The sequence below is a fragment of the Abramis brama genome (assembly GCF_963993115.1).
Source record: "Abramis brama genome assembly, chromosome: 21".
NCBI lineage: Eukaryota > Metazoa > Chordata > Actinopteri > Cypriniformes > Leuciscidae > Abramis > Abramis brama.
The window spans coordinates 5,182,039-5,195,738 of record NC_139983.1 but is presented as its reverse complement, the minus strand read 5'-3'; the positions used below and the strand labels follow the sequence as shown (position 1 = coordinate 5,195,738).

At 38.9% G+C, this 13,700-nt stretch overlaps 1 protein-coding gene across 1 annotated transcript; it reads left to right on the top strand.

The window, feature by feature from the left end:
- Positions 1–7,936: 7,936 nt before the first annotated feature.
- ccr6b (chemokine (C-C motif) receptor 6b) lies at positions 7,937–13,700 on the top strand. Its single transcript, XM_084097887.1, has 2 exons — positions 7,937–8,026; positions 11,143–13,700. Exon 2 carries the CDS (start codon positions 11,158–11,160, stop codon positions 12,235–12,237), a length of 1,080 nt encoding a protein of 359 aa, XP_083954013.1. The 5' UTR covers positions 7,937–8,026; positions 11,143–11,157; the 3' UTR covers positions 12,238–13,700.

The window sequence follows — 13,700 nt, the reverse complement described above, 5'->3', positions numbered from 1 at the left end:
CAACAGCTTTAAACACCCATTTCATGAGTCTTTTTCAACTCTGAGGCGTGAACACCAGGATAAAACGGGGCTTTCATGACACTTTATAAATGTTATTCTTCCAGTTTAGGTGATTAAAGAGGGCACAGAACTGCATAGTGAGGTCCATACAGCGCTGGTTCCCTGTCTGAGGAACAAAAATGCTGGATGATCCATTTGTGGTCGAGTCTTCTATAATGTAGAGGGAACTCAAAAACGAAGGAGAGCTGGATTCAAACACAGAGAACAGAGAACCAGGAACAGAATGATCACAGGACTAATCAACAGGAAGAACTACAAAAGATTCCAAAACATGGCAAAGTACAGGAAATTATGGAAAGTCCACACAAGACCAGGGGAGCACAGGCTGGGATCATTGAAATTGCATACTCTCAGATACTTATTCTGAATAAGTAATGACTTCACAATGTGTGTAGTATTAATGTAATCCGGACTACATTGTTGTAGGGGTGACAAGACACTTATCTCACGAGACAAGAGGTTGGGTTCACAACGAGATGAGAAGAGAAGAGATTTTTGTACAATATTATAGAAATCCACAATGACAAAATTCATGACTGGAAAAATAGTCTGCATGTGCATTTTGAAATGTTTTAACTAATAATCTATTTTATATCTATTATATGATTTAAAATATAGATAATATGATTTCACATGAGTCTCTTCGGGCCTTACTGTACATGAATAATGAGCTTGCAGATCTTCTTATTGAGGCTGTGTGTGACCTTGTATTTAAACTCTTCCACAAATTGAACATAGAAATAAAATACAGTAAATAAAAATAAATAGTTTTTTTTCTCTTAGTCTTTTTAAGTGCAAACAATAAGTGCAAGTTCAAAGTACTCTCTCAATATTCAAACTGCAAACAGAGACCAAAACTGAGACCAGAGCCACAATTACACAGTCCAGAGATGGGTCTGATACAGGGAGATAGTCTATTGTATGCAACATAATTTGCGCACCTGTTTTACTTTCACTTTCGGATTGTGTGTAGCGAGCAGCAGTGCTGAGCACGCATTATACAAGATAAGACATTTATCAGATGCTTAGGCTGTTGCGCAATGAATCATCCGCCATGTCATCTCCTCTCTCATCACGCGATCAGTGAACTGTGATTCCTGCTGCACTGTACTGTGTGCGACTGCAACTCGCGCTGGATGAGCAGAGCAGACGTTTACAATAGATTACATTGGTTTTTATTTTTATAAAAACAGCAAAACGACAGGGGAGGCAGTGACGCGATGGGCACCGTAATGTAATGTAAATGTAGCGGTGGCTTATTCTGTTGATTTCACCCTCACGCTCCGTCATGGCGATATCGCAAGACAGCTTTTCACTCGATGAGAAATCTGGTCACATTTTAGTCTCGCGAGATCTCCTGACATGAGAACTCGTCACACCAGCATCAGTTGCATTGCTTCACTGCCATTCACAAATCCTCTCCTGTGGCCTCATGGGACAGTAATCGGATGCACATTTCAGAATCTGGCCGGAAGCAGTAGGTCATCCAGGTACTTTTCACCTACTCTTTTATGACATTTACATTGAACATTTAATCATTTAGTAGACGCTTTTATCCAAAACTGAGGAGAACAATAGAAGCAATCAGACCAGCAAGAGGGCAACAGTATATAAGTGCTGTAACAAGTCTCAGTTAGTCTAGTACAGTTAAAACAGCTTTTTTTTTTTTTTATCAGAAAAACAAATAGAATAGGCAAGTGCTAGTATTAATTGGTCAGGTGCTGGCGAAAAAGTTGTTTCTTTAGACATTTTTGGAAAATGCACGAATTGAGATAGACAGGTCATTCCACCAGCATGGAACAGTCCAGGAAAGGGTCTGTGTGAGTGAGTTTGTGCCTCTGTTGGATGATGGCACAACAAGGCGTCTTTCACTTGCAGAACGCAAGCTTCTGGAGGGCGCATAAGTCTGAACTAGTGAGTTTAGGTATATTGGTGCTGACCCAGTGGTTGTCTTGTAGGCAAACATCAGTGCCTTGAATTTGATACGAGAGGCTATTGGCAGCCAGTGCAAACTGATGAAGAGAGGTGTAACGTGGGCCTTCTTCGGCTCGTTGAAAGGCTGCATTCTGGATCAGTTGCAAAGGCTTGATAGTACATGCCGGAAGAACCGCTAAGAGAGCGTTACAATATCCAGTCTGGATAGAACAAGAGCTTGGACACAGAGTTGTGTAGCCTGCTCTGATAGGAAGGGTCTGATTTTACTGATGTTGTATAAAGCAAATCTGCAGGACCGGGCCGTTGTAATAATATTGTCTGTGAAGCTTAGCTGATCATCAATCACAACTCCAAGATTCCTGGTTGTCCTGGAACGAGTTATGGATGATGAACCTAACTGAATGGAGAAGTTGTGCTGAAGTGTTGGGATGGCTGAGACCACAAGCAACTCTGTCTTAGGAAGGGTGAGTTGAAGGTGATGGTCCTTCATACAGCAAGAAATGTCTGTCAGGCAGGCTGAGATGCGCGCAGCTATCGTCGGATCATCTGGCTGGAATGAGAGGTAGAGTTGTGTGTCATCAGTGTAGCAGTGATGGGAAAAGCCATGTTTCTGAATGACAGATCCTAGTGATGACATGTAGAGAAGAGAAGTGGTCCAAGCACTATGATGAGTACTGTGAATTCTGACATACTTCTTTTTGTTACATACAGTACTGTGACATCCTAGAATCACTGCATGAAGCCACAGTGTTCAGCACCTTGGATCTGAAAAGTGGATACTGGCAGCTGGATATGGAGTCAGTCAGTATTCCCAAGACAGCATTCGTTACATCCTCTGGGCTTTATGAATTCCTCCGTCTTTCTTTTGGCCTGAAAAACTCTGCTGCCTCTTTCCAAAGGTTGATGGAGTTTGTGTTGAAAGACTTCAAGTGCTGTTTCGTCTACATAGACAACATTGTTGTTTATTCTAAGGGTGAAGAAGAACATCTAGAACACCTCTCACAAGTCTTTAGCTGTCTTCAGAAAGCAAGTTTGAACACTTGACCTCAAGAAATGCAACCTGGTTCAGAGATCCCTTATATTCTTGGGGCATGTGGTGTCAGCTGAAGGTGTGAAGACGGATCCAGAAAAGGTGAGAGCTGTGAGGGAGTTCCCAACCCCTCAGTCACTCAAAGATGTACAGAGATTTCTTGGCCTAGCTGGACGGTATCAGCGATTCATCCCTGGTTTCAAGGTCTTATCAAGAGGTTTCTTTTTTCAGTGCACATGGCCAAATAAGGAGCACACGCTTCTAGTTGACACTAGGACCATCCAATTTAGGTGCACTCTGACTTCTAGGGTCAAAGGTCCCTTCCCAGCTGTTCCCAAAGTGTCTCACTCCTGCACTTTCACAGATATTCAAACACAAATATATCTCTTGTTCAAACACCACAATAGAACAGTAGAAACATGTGACTCACACTACTTTGTAATATCTACTAAAGATCAATGAAAATCAATTTTTCCACTACACGCTATAATCTAGGCTGTGGAAAAGTGACGACCTTACCTTGAAGGACAACGCTTTGAGGTTATCACCTCAAATTGGCTGTGTCCTTTCAAAACCATTGAAAATGGATATTTATTCCGTAGTGTGCCAAGCCAGCAGCAGGGACATAAGTTTCAGTTAGTCATTCCGACATGTTTCCGGGAGGAAATTTTGAAGTTTGCTCACGATAGTCCTTTGAGTGGACATCTCGGAAGGTTGAAAACTCTCCTACGGCTGCTAGAAGTGGTGTACTGGCCAAGTATACGGAAAGATGACTGGAAATATTGTAGAGACTGCCAAGAATGCAAACAATACAAACCCTCAATCACTGAATTGTCTGGACAGTTACAGTCAACCCCAGTTGGTGGAGCCTGGGCATATGCTGGGTGTAGATTTTATGGGACCATTTCCCAGAAGTACTAAACAAGATGAATATCTCTTTGTGGTGGTGGACTACTGCTCCAAATGGGTGGACATGTTCCCAATGCGGACAGCTAAAGCATCACAAGTGGCAAGTATCTTGGTTGAGGAGATCTTTACTCACTGGGGTACCCCTGCCTCCCTTGTGTCCGATCGAGGGGCTTAATTTACATCTCGTCTTCTCAGTCTGTCAACAATGGGGAGTAGTTCAAAAGCTGACCATCGCTTACCACCCACAAATCAATCTGAAGTAGCTTCATTATTCATAGGTGTGGTTTGGGCGTAACGTGAAATAAACCAATCAGAGCGTCATCTCACATTCCCTTTAAGAGCAGACGCGCTTTTTCCATAACGGATTGCTATTGTAACGGCGGATTTGCCAGGCGCGCGCCAGGAGCGGTTCACAGCCAGGGAGAGCAACGCTCTCATCACGGCCGTAAAAGACAGGATCTATCTATCTATCTATCTATCTATCTATCTATCTATCTATCTATCTATCTATCTATCTATCTATCTATCTATCTATCTATCTATCTATCTATCTATCGTAATAATGTATGATTTGCAAAAATGAAAACTGCTGCTTCTGTGTAGATGAGAGAATCAAAGTGTATGCGCGTTGTGCACACGCTACATTGATTATGGCCAAGCATGCGCCCTTAAAATAGCATATGAATAACATGCGCAACGCGCCACTGACTTTAAACTATTTTTCCTGGTTAGTGGCGCAATTGTTTTCTAAACCCGCAAAATAGCATGAAGGAACGTTTGCGCCGGAACACGCCTCCTTTTTTGAGCTGAACCGCCCAGGGAGCGCAAGTTCATTCCCTAGCTTAGCGACGTGCTTCTGTAGAGGGAAAAGCGTGCTTTGCGCGGGTGCAAAATAGGAATGATACATGCGTCGGTGTACAAAGTCAATTGCGCTGGGTGCAAGATAGGGCCCATAGTCTATGAAACAAAAAGGCGAGACAGTTACACGTGTTAGATTTCATCTGCATTTTATAAAGATCCGTTTGGCCATTAACTTTTAAATGCATCATTATGCATTAATATGAGGAGAATTCTCTGCATCAAAGACCCATGACTGCAGATCAACATGCTTCTGATTTGCTGCGTCCCAATTCGCCTACTTATTCTACGCCCTAAAAGTATGTACTCTTTTTGTGAAGAAAAAAGTACATACTTTTGAGTGTGTAGCAAAAGGTAGACAAGCTTTGGGACATACTATCACGTCATACAATTGCGTCTTTAACGGTTGCCCTCTGTCGCATCCTGTCACAGTAAACTGGCCTGTCAATCATCTTGTCACAGTTAAAATCCTTCTCATTAATTTAAATTAATTCCCTACCGTATCAGAAAGAAATGCAGAAGCACGTTGATCTGCAGTCACGGGTCTTTCATGCAAAGATTCTCCTCATATTACATAATGATGCATTTAAAAGTTAATGTCCAATTGCAGATGGATAATAACACAGATGACATTAAATACATATTTTTGTATCAGGTTAAACTTTGATTAGTCACTTAAACCTTTATCTGAACCTCTCACCGTCAGTCGCGCATATCCGCCATGTTTTGTAGTTTTTTTTAAACACTTTTTACTCATGTTTGTAGTTCCTCCTCCAAAGAGCAGTGGGTTGTGGGTAATATTAGCCATTAGAGTGTGCATGGATCCACTTCTGGTATACTCTGCTACTATACTATGCTTTGGGACACACTTACTTTAATCTCACATGCTGTTTAGGATGGATAGTATGGACATTGAGACACAGGGCATTTCTTTCCAATACAGTAGGAAATGAAATGAAATTAAATGTGGAGGATTTTATAATGACAAGATGATTGACAGGTCAGTTTATGTAACAGGAAGCGTGTAACTAAGCGACAGAGAGCAAACTTGTAGACCAATTTCGAGCCGACGTCACAGTTACGTCATGGCGCTAGCTGGTGGCAAAACAAAGGGAAAATTGGAGGTGGCCAATACAAACCAGCACAGATTCGGCTACATAATAAGGAGCTTAAATTATTATTATTGTTATTAAATGTCATCTTGTTGTGTTTTTGGGTGCAAGAATCGACGGAGTAGCCTACAGGCTCCAAGTTGAAATTTTATCGCATAATGTTTTCTAAATTATTGTGATTATTTGTGAATCATCTATGATTGTATACGTTGTTTTGATTGATTGTGACTAGACTTTTTGAAGAACCTGGTATGAAAGTGTAATCAAATACATAGTTAAAAAAATTAATATGCTGTATCTGGAATTTTTATTTCTAGAAAATATTCACATCATTAAAATTGCACCGTAATGTCACTCTTTACATTGTCGTCTTCTGTCTGGCCTTGGCGCTGGCTAGGCAGAACTGCGGATCGTAGGCTACCACACAAGTCTTGTGACCATTTAGTACAGTTATAGGCATCTAAATATGTATATGCCCTCAATTTCTCTTTACCCTCGGATTCTCTATCGGGTAGGTGTAGAAGTCAGGCCACTCAACCGGAGGTAGCGTTGACGTTAATCCTGTCAGATCTTCCATCCATTGAATGAGCGTGTATGCCGGGTAGGCCAATCTGGGATGTCCGTTAAAATTAACTTTTGCAAATAACAATCGCGGTCCTGGACAGTGAGTGACCTTGCACATTAAGATAAAATCGGATTTTCTCCAGTCATTGTTAAAAAACAAGCTAACAAAACTTGCAAACTAACATTAGTGAATTGGCCAGAGGGATCGTTCTGCCACCACCTAAGCTCCGCCCACAAAAAACGTCACCATGTTTACCAACTGAAAAGGGGTCTATAGACGAATTGTATGACGTGATAGTATGTCCCAAAGCTTGTCCACTCTTCTGCTACACACTCAAAAGTATCTACTTTTTCTTTACAAAAAGGGGAAATGCGATTAATTGCGATTAATCACAGCAAATTGTGTGATTAATTAGTTAATTTTTTTGAATCGGTTCCCAGCCCTAATTGAGACGCAGCATCAGTTTATAGTCTCTGCGTCCGCATGTGTGGGCGGTCGTGCGCAAGGCCCCATTTTGCTTGGCGGTGTGCACGCCATTTTTTGTAACATCGCGCGCGGCTCTGCATCCGCAGATGCACGACTTCCAGCCGAATCTGGCCGAGCATGTACGTCTCACCGCACCGGCACCCAGTTTGTGCGTCTAAATTAGTTGCTTACATTTACTAAATTAGCCTTTAATAGCAGACATAAGCCTTAAATAAAAATAAAGGCCCATATTTTATAAAAATGAAACTAAAAAAAAAACTAAAATGAAAATGTTTACAAAATATGTAAGATATTGTTAATTTAGTTGTATGTACATTCTCATATATATTTATTTTGTTCTAATGTCACAATTAATTATCAATCTCAAGGTTTACTGCAATACGATTCTTTTGTAGTGTGGTTTTGGTGAAGTGTACTAAAATAAACATTCACGTGTGTACCTTACTTCTTCTCACCACTGATTCCTGATGGTTTAGAGGACAATTACTCCGAGTCGCCCCCTGTCGTTTCACAGAATAGTACAACGGCGAGCGCTTCAAGTATAAATGCCTCGTCAGTTTGGTGAGATTCACACTGAGGAGCCAGGCGAAAGCATAAACCAGGCTTTACCTGGACCCATCCCATCTGTTCACTACCCATCCTTCACAATTCCCTGGCACGACGAGGACACCAGATCCCCTTTTGTTTTAACACTTTATTTCCCCCATTTTTGGACATTTTATGTTTATTTACTTTAATAAATACACCACCTGACATCATTTAGATCAATAGATCAAAGCTTTCCATGTGGGCTTAAAAGTCAAATTAACTTTCTCATTGGTGTAGGTGGAAGAAAATGACATAAAAAAGAAGCTTTATCAGATAGCAGAACCATGGAAACAACTGAGACATTTTATCAAAGCTGTGTTTGTGACAATACCACATGATCTCACACATGGGCCGGTCTATACAAACATAAAGGAAAGGCAAGAGGAACTCAACACTGAAGGTGCATCACAGTTGAACTGGTCGTGAATTACTCCTCTCTTCTCAAATCATTCAGAAGAACTTTAAAGAAGAGGCCGCTTTGAGGTACGTTTTTTTAAACACAGACATTCATTTGATAAAAGTGTATTTGTTCACAGTAGATTATACCCAAATGTGCTATTAGGAATGTGGGGAAAATTCAATTGAATTGAATTGAATTCAAGTCAAAGTTTGGACATAATGAAAGTTTGGACATATTTATATTACAGTTCATTCAATACAGATAGTATCGAAGCAGCTTCACGTTAATACACAGGGAAAAAACAGTGTTAATGTTTTACACTTCATCAATTATTAATAAAAACAGCTGTACAGCAGCTCTACAGAAAACAACAGAGCATAATTCAGTACAATGTCGATGTTGCAAAGTTAGTGTCATTCTCATCTGATAGTGTCAGTGCAGTTAAATCGATAATATAAGTGAATATTTGTTGTCTTTTAAACAGCAATTTCTGGCTATACTTTATGCTGAAATACTGTACTTTGGGATAAATTGTCTTAACAATTCTTAACAAAATGAATCCTTAATTTCCCCTTTATTACTGTTTTAATGAACAAGTTGGAGTGAGTATTACTTAAAACGTAAAATGTTTTACTTAAAAAGAAGAAGCAGCATTCAGAATGTGCAGAAATATACCTGCAGTACTGTGTATGTCTGATATGCTCCTTAAACAAGACACATTTTAAACAAGGACACAAACATCTTTCATTTTTCGTAATTGTGACTGTGGTGTCATTATCTTATCAGATATCTACACAGATGCAAACATGATGCAGAAATATTTGCATAGCTTCCCTCTCACACATGCAATTAGGCAAAACTTGTAATCCCTTGTGTAAAAAGTTTACTGTACTTTAAAAAGTATAGTACTACGGTAGTAAAAGTACCGTACTACTGAAATAATATTCTGTTCTCTATAATGTTTCAACTGGTTTCCCCAAATTCAACTGAAAATGCAACTTTTAATGACTTCTGCAGTCTCAAAATTATTCAACCCCTTCATGGCAAGCATTTTTAGTACTTAGTAGAACACCCTTTTGCTGTTATAATAATATAATAATAATAATAATAATAAACTTTAATATTCTATAGCGCCTTTAAAAGTAACATCTCAAAACTCTTCACAAAAATAAGAAAAATATAAGAAATACAATAATATAAAAGAAATGCATTCATAAAAGTGAAGTACATTCAGATATACAATACAAAAATAAAATAAAATATGTTATCAAAACAACTCAATAAAAATAGTATACCAAAAATAGTTAGAAGTAATCAAATAAAAACCATAAAAAAGTATCAGAGGGCAGAGAGCTCCATAATTTTGGAGCAAATGAAGAGAAAGCCATATCATCCATATATCTTAAATGAGTTGGTGGGACACTTTTCTGACAGATATTGAGGAGTCAAACCATGCAAAGCCTTATAGGTAAGCATGAGAATTTTAAAATCAACACAAAGCCGGTGAAAGGACTCCAAAATAGGAGAGATGTGATGATCACTTGTCCTGGTCCTAGTCAGGATTCTGATGGCAGATTTTTTTTTTTTGCCAGCCAGTAGAGCATTGCCATAATCAATGCAATAATATACAATAATGTTAATTAACTTTTCAGCCACCCAAATGACAACATAGGACACAGTCTGGCAATGTTTCTAACGTGAAAAAAAGACGTTTTGACAGTATTCTGTAAATGAGGATCAAATGTTAAATTAATATCAAATATCACCCCCCTATTTTTATTTAATTTTTTATATCGCTTGAAACTCTAAGATTGAGCCATCCACATTTAAAGTTAAAGACCCAGCTTTACGTCAGCTGGTGGGGTGAACCAATGAGTATAACCTCAGTCTTGTCACTGTTTAGACAAAGACATTTTTGAGACATCGATTTTTTTTTATTCCAGTTCCATATTAAAAAAGATAGGCAGATGATCAGACAGCCCTAAATCCGAGGTGGACAACTGGGACACAAATTAACCATTAGAAATCACAAGGTCTATGGTGCGGCCTGTCTTATGTGTAGGACAGTCCATGAGCTGGTTCAAATCATCTCCAATATAGACAAAAAGTCGTTTGTTATTGTAGAGTCTTTTTTTGTCCATGTGGATATTAAAATCATTAAAAGTTTTCTTTTAAAACTTAAAAGTCAAATTTGAGGCACAACAAAGACAGCATATCTGCAAATTCTGATAAAAAGTCTTTATTTGTCTTTGGAGGCCTGTAGACTTGTAGCTATGCGGTAGTGAGAGGCACAGAGACACTCAGCACAAGACATTCGAATGTATTAAACTGAGAAACAGCCACAGTACTCATACTGTATTGTTGATTATGCAACACAATGATACCCCCACCTTTACCAGAAGGTCGCAGGAGATCAAATAATCCACATTTGGAGGGAGACTCTTTGTGCCATGTTTCAGTTAAGCACACAAGGTCCCAATAACGCTCAGAGATAAAAGCAATAATCCAACTGGTGAAGCATGATTAATTTTGAGACTGCAGAAGTCATTAAAAGTTGCATTTGAAACAACTTGAAACCACTTGAAACATTTGTTGTGTTGGGCTATTTCAATTACTATTGTTTTATCTGATCATCGCAAACAGCTGAAAGTCTGTACATTTTGCCAATAAGCCTGATTTGCAATGGGGGTTGAATAATTTTGATTACAACTGTACTTAAGTGTGAACTGCATGTTCATTTCAATTAAATGAAAATGACCCACTTAAGTACATCTTTATATTTAATTTCATAATTACAACTACGGTCTTCTAGTGTAGTGCCGAATGTCAGACAAGCATTTATGGTAAACTAAAATAAACAAAAATTGTATGCAGTTTCAATGTAATGTATGTTAGTAAACACACCAATGTACTTGTTTATTCACTGATTATTAAAACAGTGATTTAAAATGTACTTCAAAGTAAATCTTTTAATTTGACATTGCAAAGTGGACCTTGTGTAAGAAACAACCGAAAGTGTACTCTCTTTAAGTGGCCTTTTATTGCATTAATGTTATCTGCAAGTACAGTAAAGATTTAAAGTGCCCATTCGAAACCCATAAGGCACGAGCTTCTGTCTGAAATGCAAAGTTGTCATAGTACTATGTGGTTTCTATGATGCTCTTTTTAATTTCACTCCATCTGTCTCTTTCCTCTCAAGGTCAATCGTACAGATATGAATAACTTCACTAACTACTTGGAAGAAGACTATTCTTATGAAGATGATTATTATTACGACGAAGCAGTGCCTTGTAACCTGACGGGGTACAACAAGGATGAAGTGACCATCCAAGCGTACATCTACTCCCTGATCTGTGCTCTCGGCCTGGTGGGCAACGTTTTGGTCCTCGTAACGTACGCCTTCTACAGGAAAGCCAAAACCATGACCGATATCTTCCTGATTAACGTGGCTTTGGCGGATCTCCTCTTCGTCGTGGCCCTTCCGCTGATCATATACAACGAACAGTACAGTTGGAGCATGGGCACGTGGGCCTGTAAGCTGCTGAGAGCCGCCTACAGCATTAATGTGTACAGTAGCACGCTCCTGCTAGCCTGCATTAGCGGTGACCGCTACATCTCCATCGTCAAAGCCACACGATCCGTCCGGATTCGATCGCAAGCTCGGGCGTACAGCCGCCTCATCTGCGTGGTCATATGGTTGCTTGCATTCATTTTGTCTTCGCCTACGTTCATATATTACCAGATGGAACAGAACGAATGCATCAACATCTTTGAGAAACCCCGAACCGCCAAGCTAATGAAGATCCTGATCCCCAGCATGCAGATGCTCATCGGGTTCTTGCTGCCGTTGATGGTCATGATATTCTGCTACTCGTGGACCATTGCGACGCTGCTCAAAGCAAAAACCTTCCATAAGCACAAGGCGGTCCGAGTGGTTCTGGCCGTGGTCTCGGTTTTCGTCCTCTGCCATCTGCCTTACAACGTGGCGCTCTTCGTCTACATCAGTAAACTGTTCAGTGAGAGATCCTGCAAGGAGGAACAGCTGACCCTGATGACGCTGTCCATCAGCAGGAGCATAGCGTACCTTCACTGCTGTTTAAATCCCATTCTGTACGCCTTCATCGGGGTTAAATTCAGGAGCCACTTCTGTCAGATCCTACAGGACTTGCGGTGCCTGGGGAAACGGTACATTTACTCGGGACGCTCCTCTCAGCAGACCTCTGACCTGTACGTGTCGGCGATGAAAACCGTCGTCGAACACAATCATGACAACCAATCGTCATTTTCAATGTGACGTAACATTTTCGAGCGATTGCTGTGTGGTTGTTCTCAAGAAAGCAGTGAATGATTCTGTGTGTGATTTACCAAGTGCTGTTATATGCTAAATATTTTGGTAACACTGTACAATAAGGTCCCATTAGTTAATGCATTAACTAACATGACCTAACAATGAGCGATACATTTGCTACAGTAAGGGATTATTTACATCCAAGAATATGTTTAATAATCTGTTAATGTTCTGTTCATTGTTGGGTTCAGGTTCATAATAATATGAACATACAACCGTTGATTTTAAAATAATGCATTAGTAAATGTTGCAAGTATCATGAACTAAGATTAAGAAGTGTTTTGTCATTGTTAACTAACTTTATTGTAAAGTGTTACAAAACTTTATTTTGAATTAGTGATATGAAAAATATGCAAAATATTGTGATGTTTTCTTCATTGTCTTATTCAAATGTGTTTTACAGTAACTTGACTGTGGGCCGACTTCTACAGCCCATGTCTGATTTGCAAGGCAAATTCTTACCGGCCTTGTCAACAATGTGGTATTAAACCATATGAGTCTAGAAGGGTGTGAAGGTAAAAATGTCTGTAGCTTGTAAATGGCTCAATATAACATATTATTGCAATATACAAAACAAGCTTTAACAAGAAAACCAAAACATTTAAACATTATTAACCCCAAAGCCTAATGTACCATTATTCGATACTCACATTTCTAAGGCCTGTAAATGATCAACATGATCAAAACTTTGCATCTAATACATGCCTTCTGTCGTCTGATTGATAGTTTATACTTTTTATATAGTTTAATTGTACAAACGTGCCACTTTGGCTCATGCTTCACGTGTCGTCTGCTGTGAAATCTGCACTGATTTTTATAAAGTAAACATGAGAATAACTTTTATATTGTTAGTAATATTTCAAGATGAACTCTTACTGGACTGAAGCAACTCAGGTTAACTTGATCTATTCATATATATATTTTTTTAAATAAAAATCATGTTCAAATGTGAGTATCAAATATGATCATCAGGCTTTTGAGGAAGGTTTATTTGTTCATCTCTCAATTATCATTGTATTACATTGCATTATATGTTTTAAAACTGCAGAGCTTTAATTATAAAAATAAGCATTTAAATTTCATCTTACTAAGACATATTATTGGCAGATATAGAGTGACAGCTGATATTTATATGCATTTTATGCAAGTATCTGTTATACTGTTATAAAGATCTCGTTGATTTACATTTTGTGTGTATAAATATCAGTATCTGCACCAAATTGCAAATTTTTGTTCAGTTTGAGCCACTGTGTTTTTTAAACCAAGTGTTTTTTCCTCCTCGAGTTTGAGCTCCATATTCTCACTATATCAGCCTATATGAGCCATAAAAGCCCATTCTAAAAAAAAAAAAAACAAAAAAAACATGCATTTTTTAAATATATTTTGTCTAAAGGTTTTAATAAAATGTT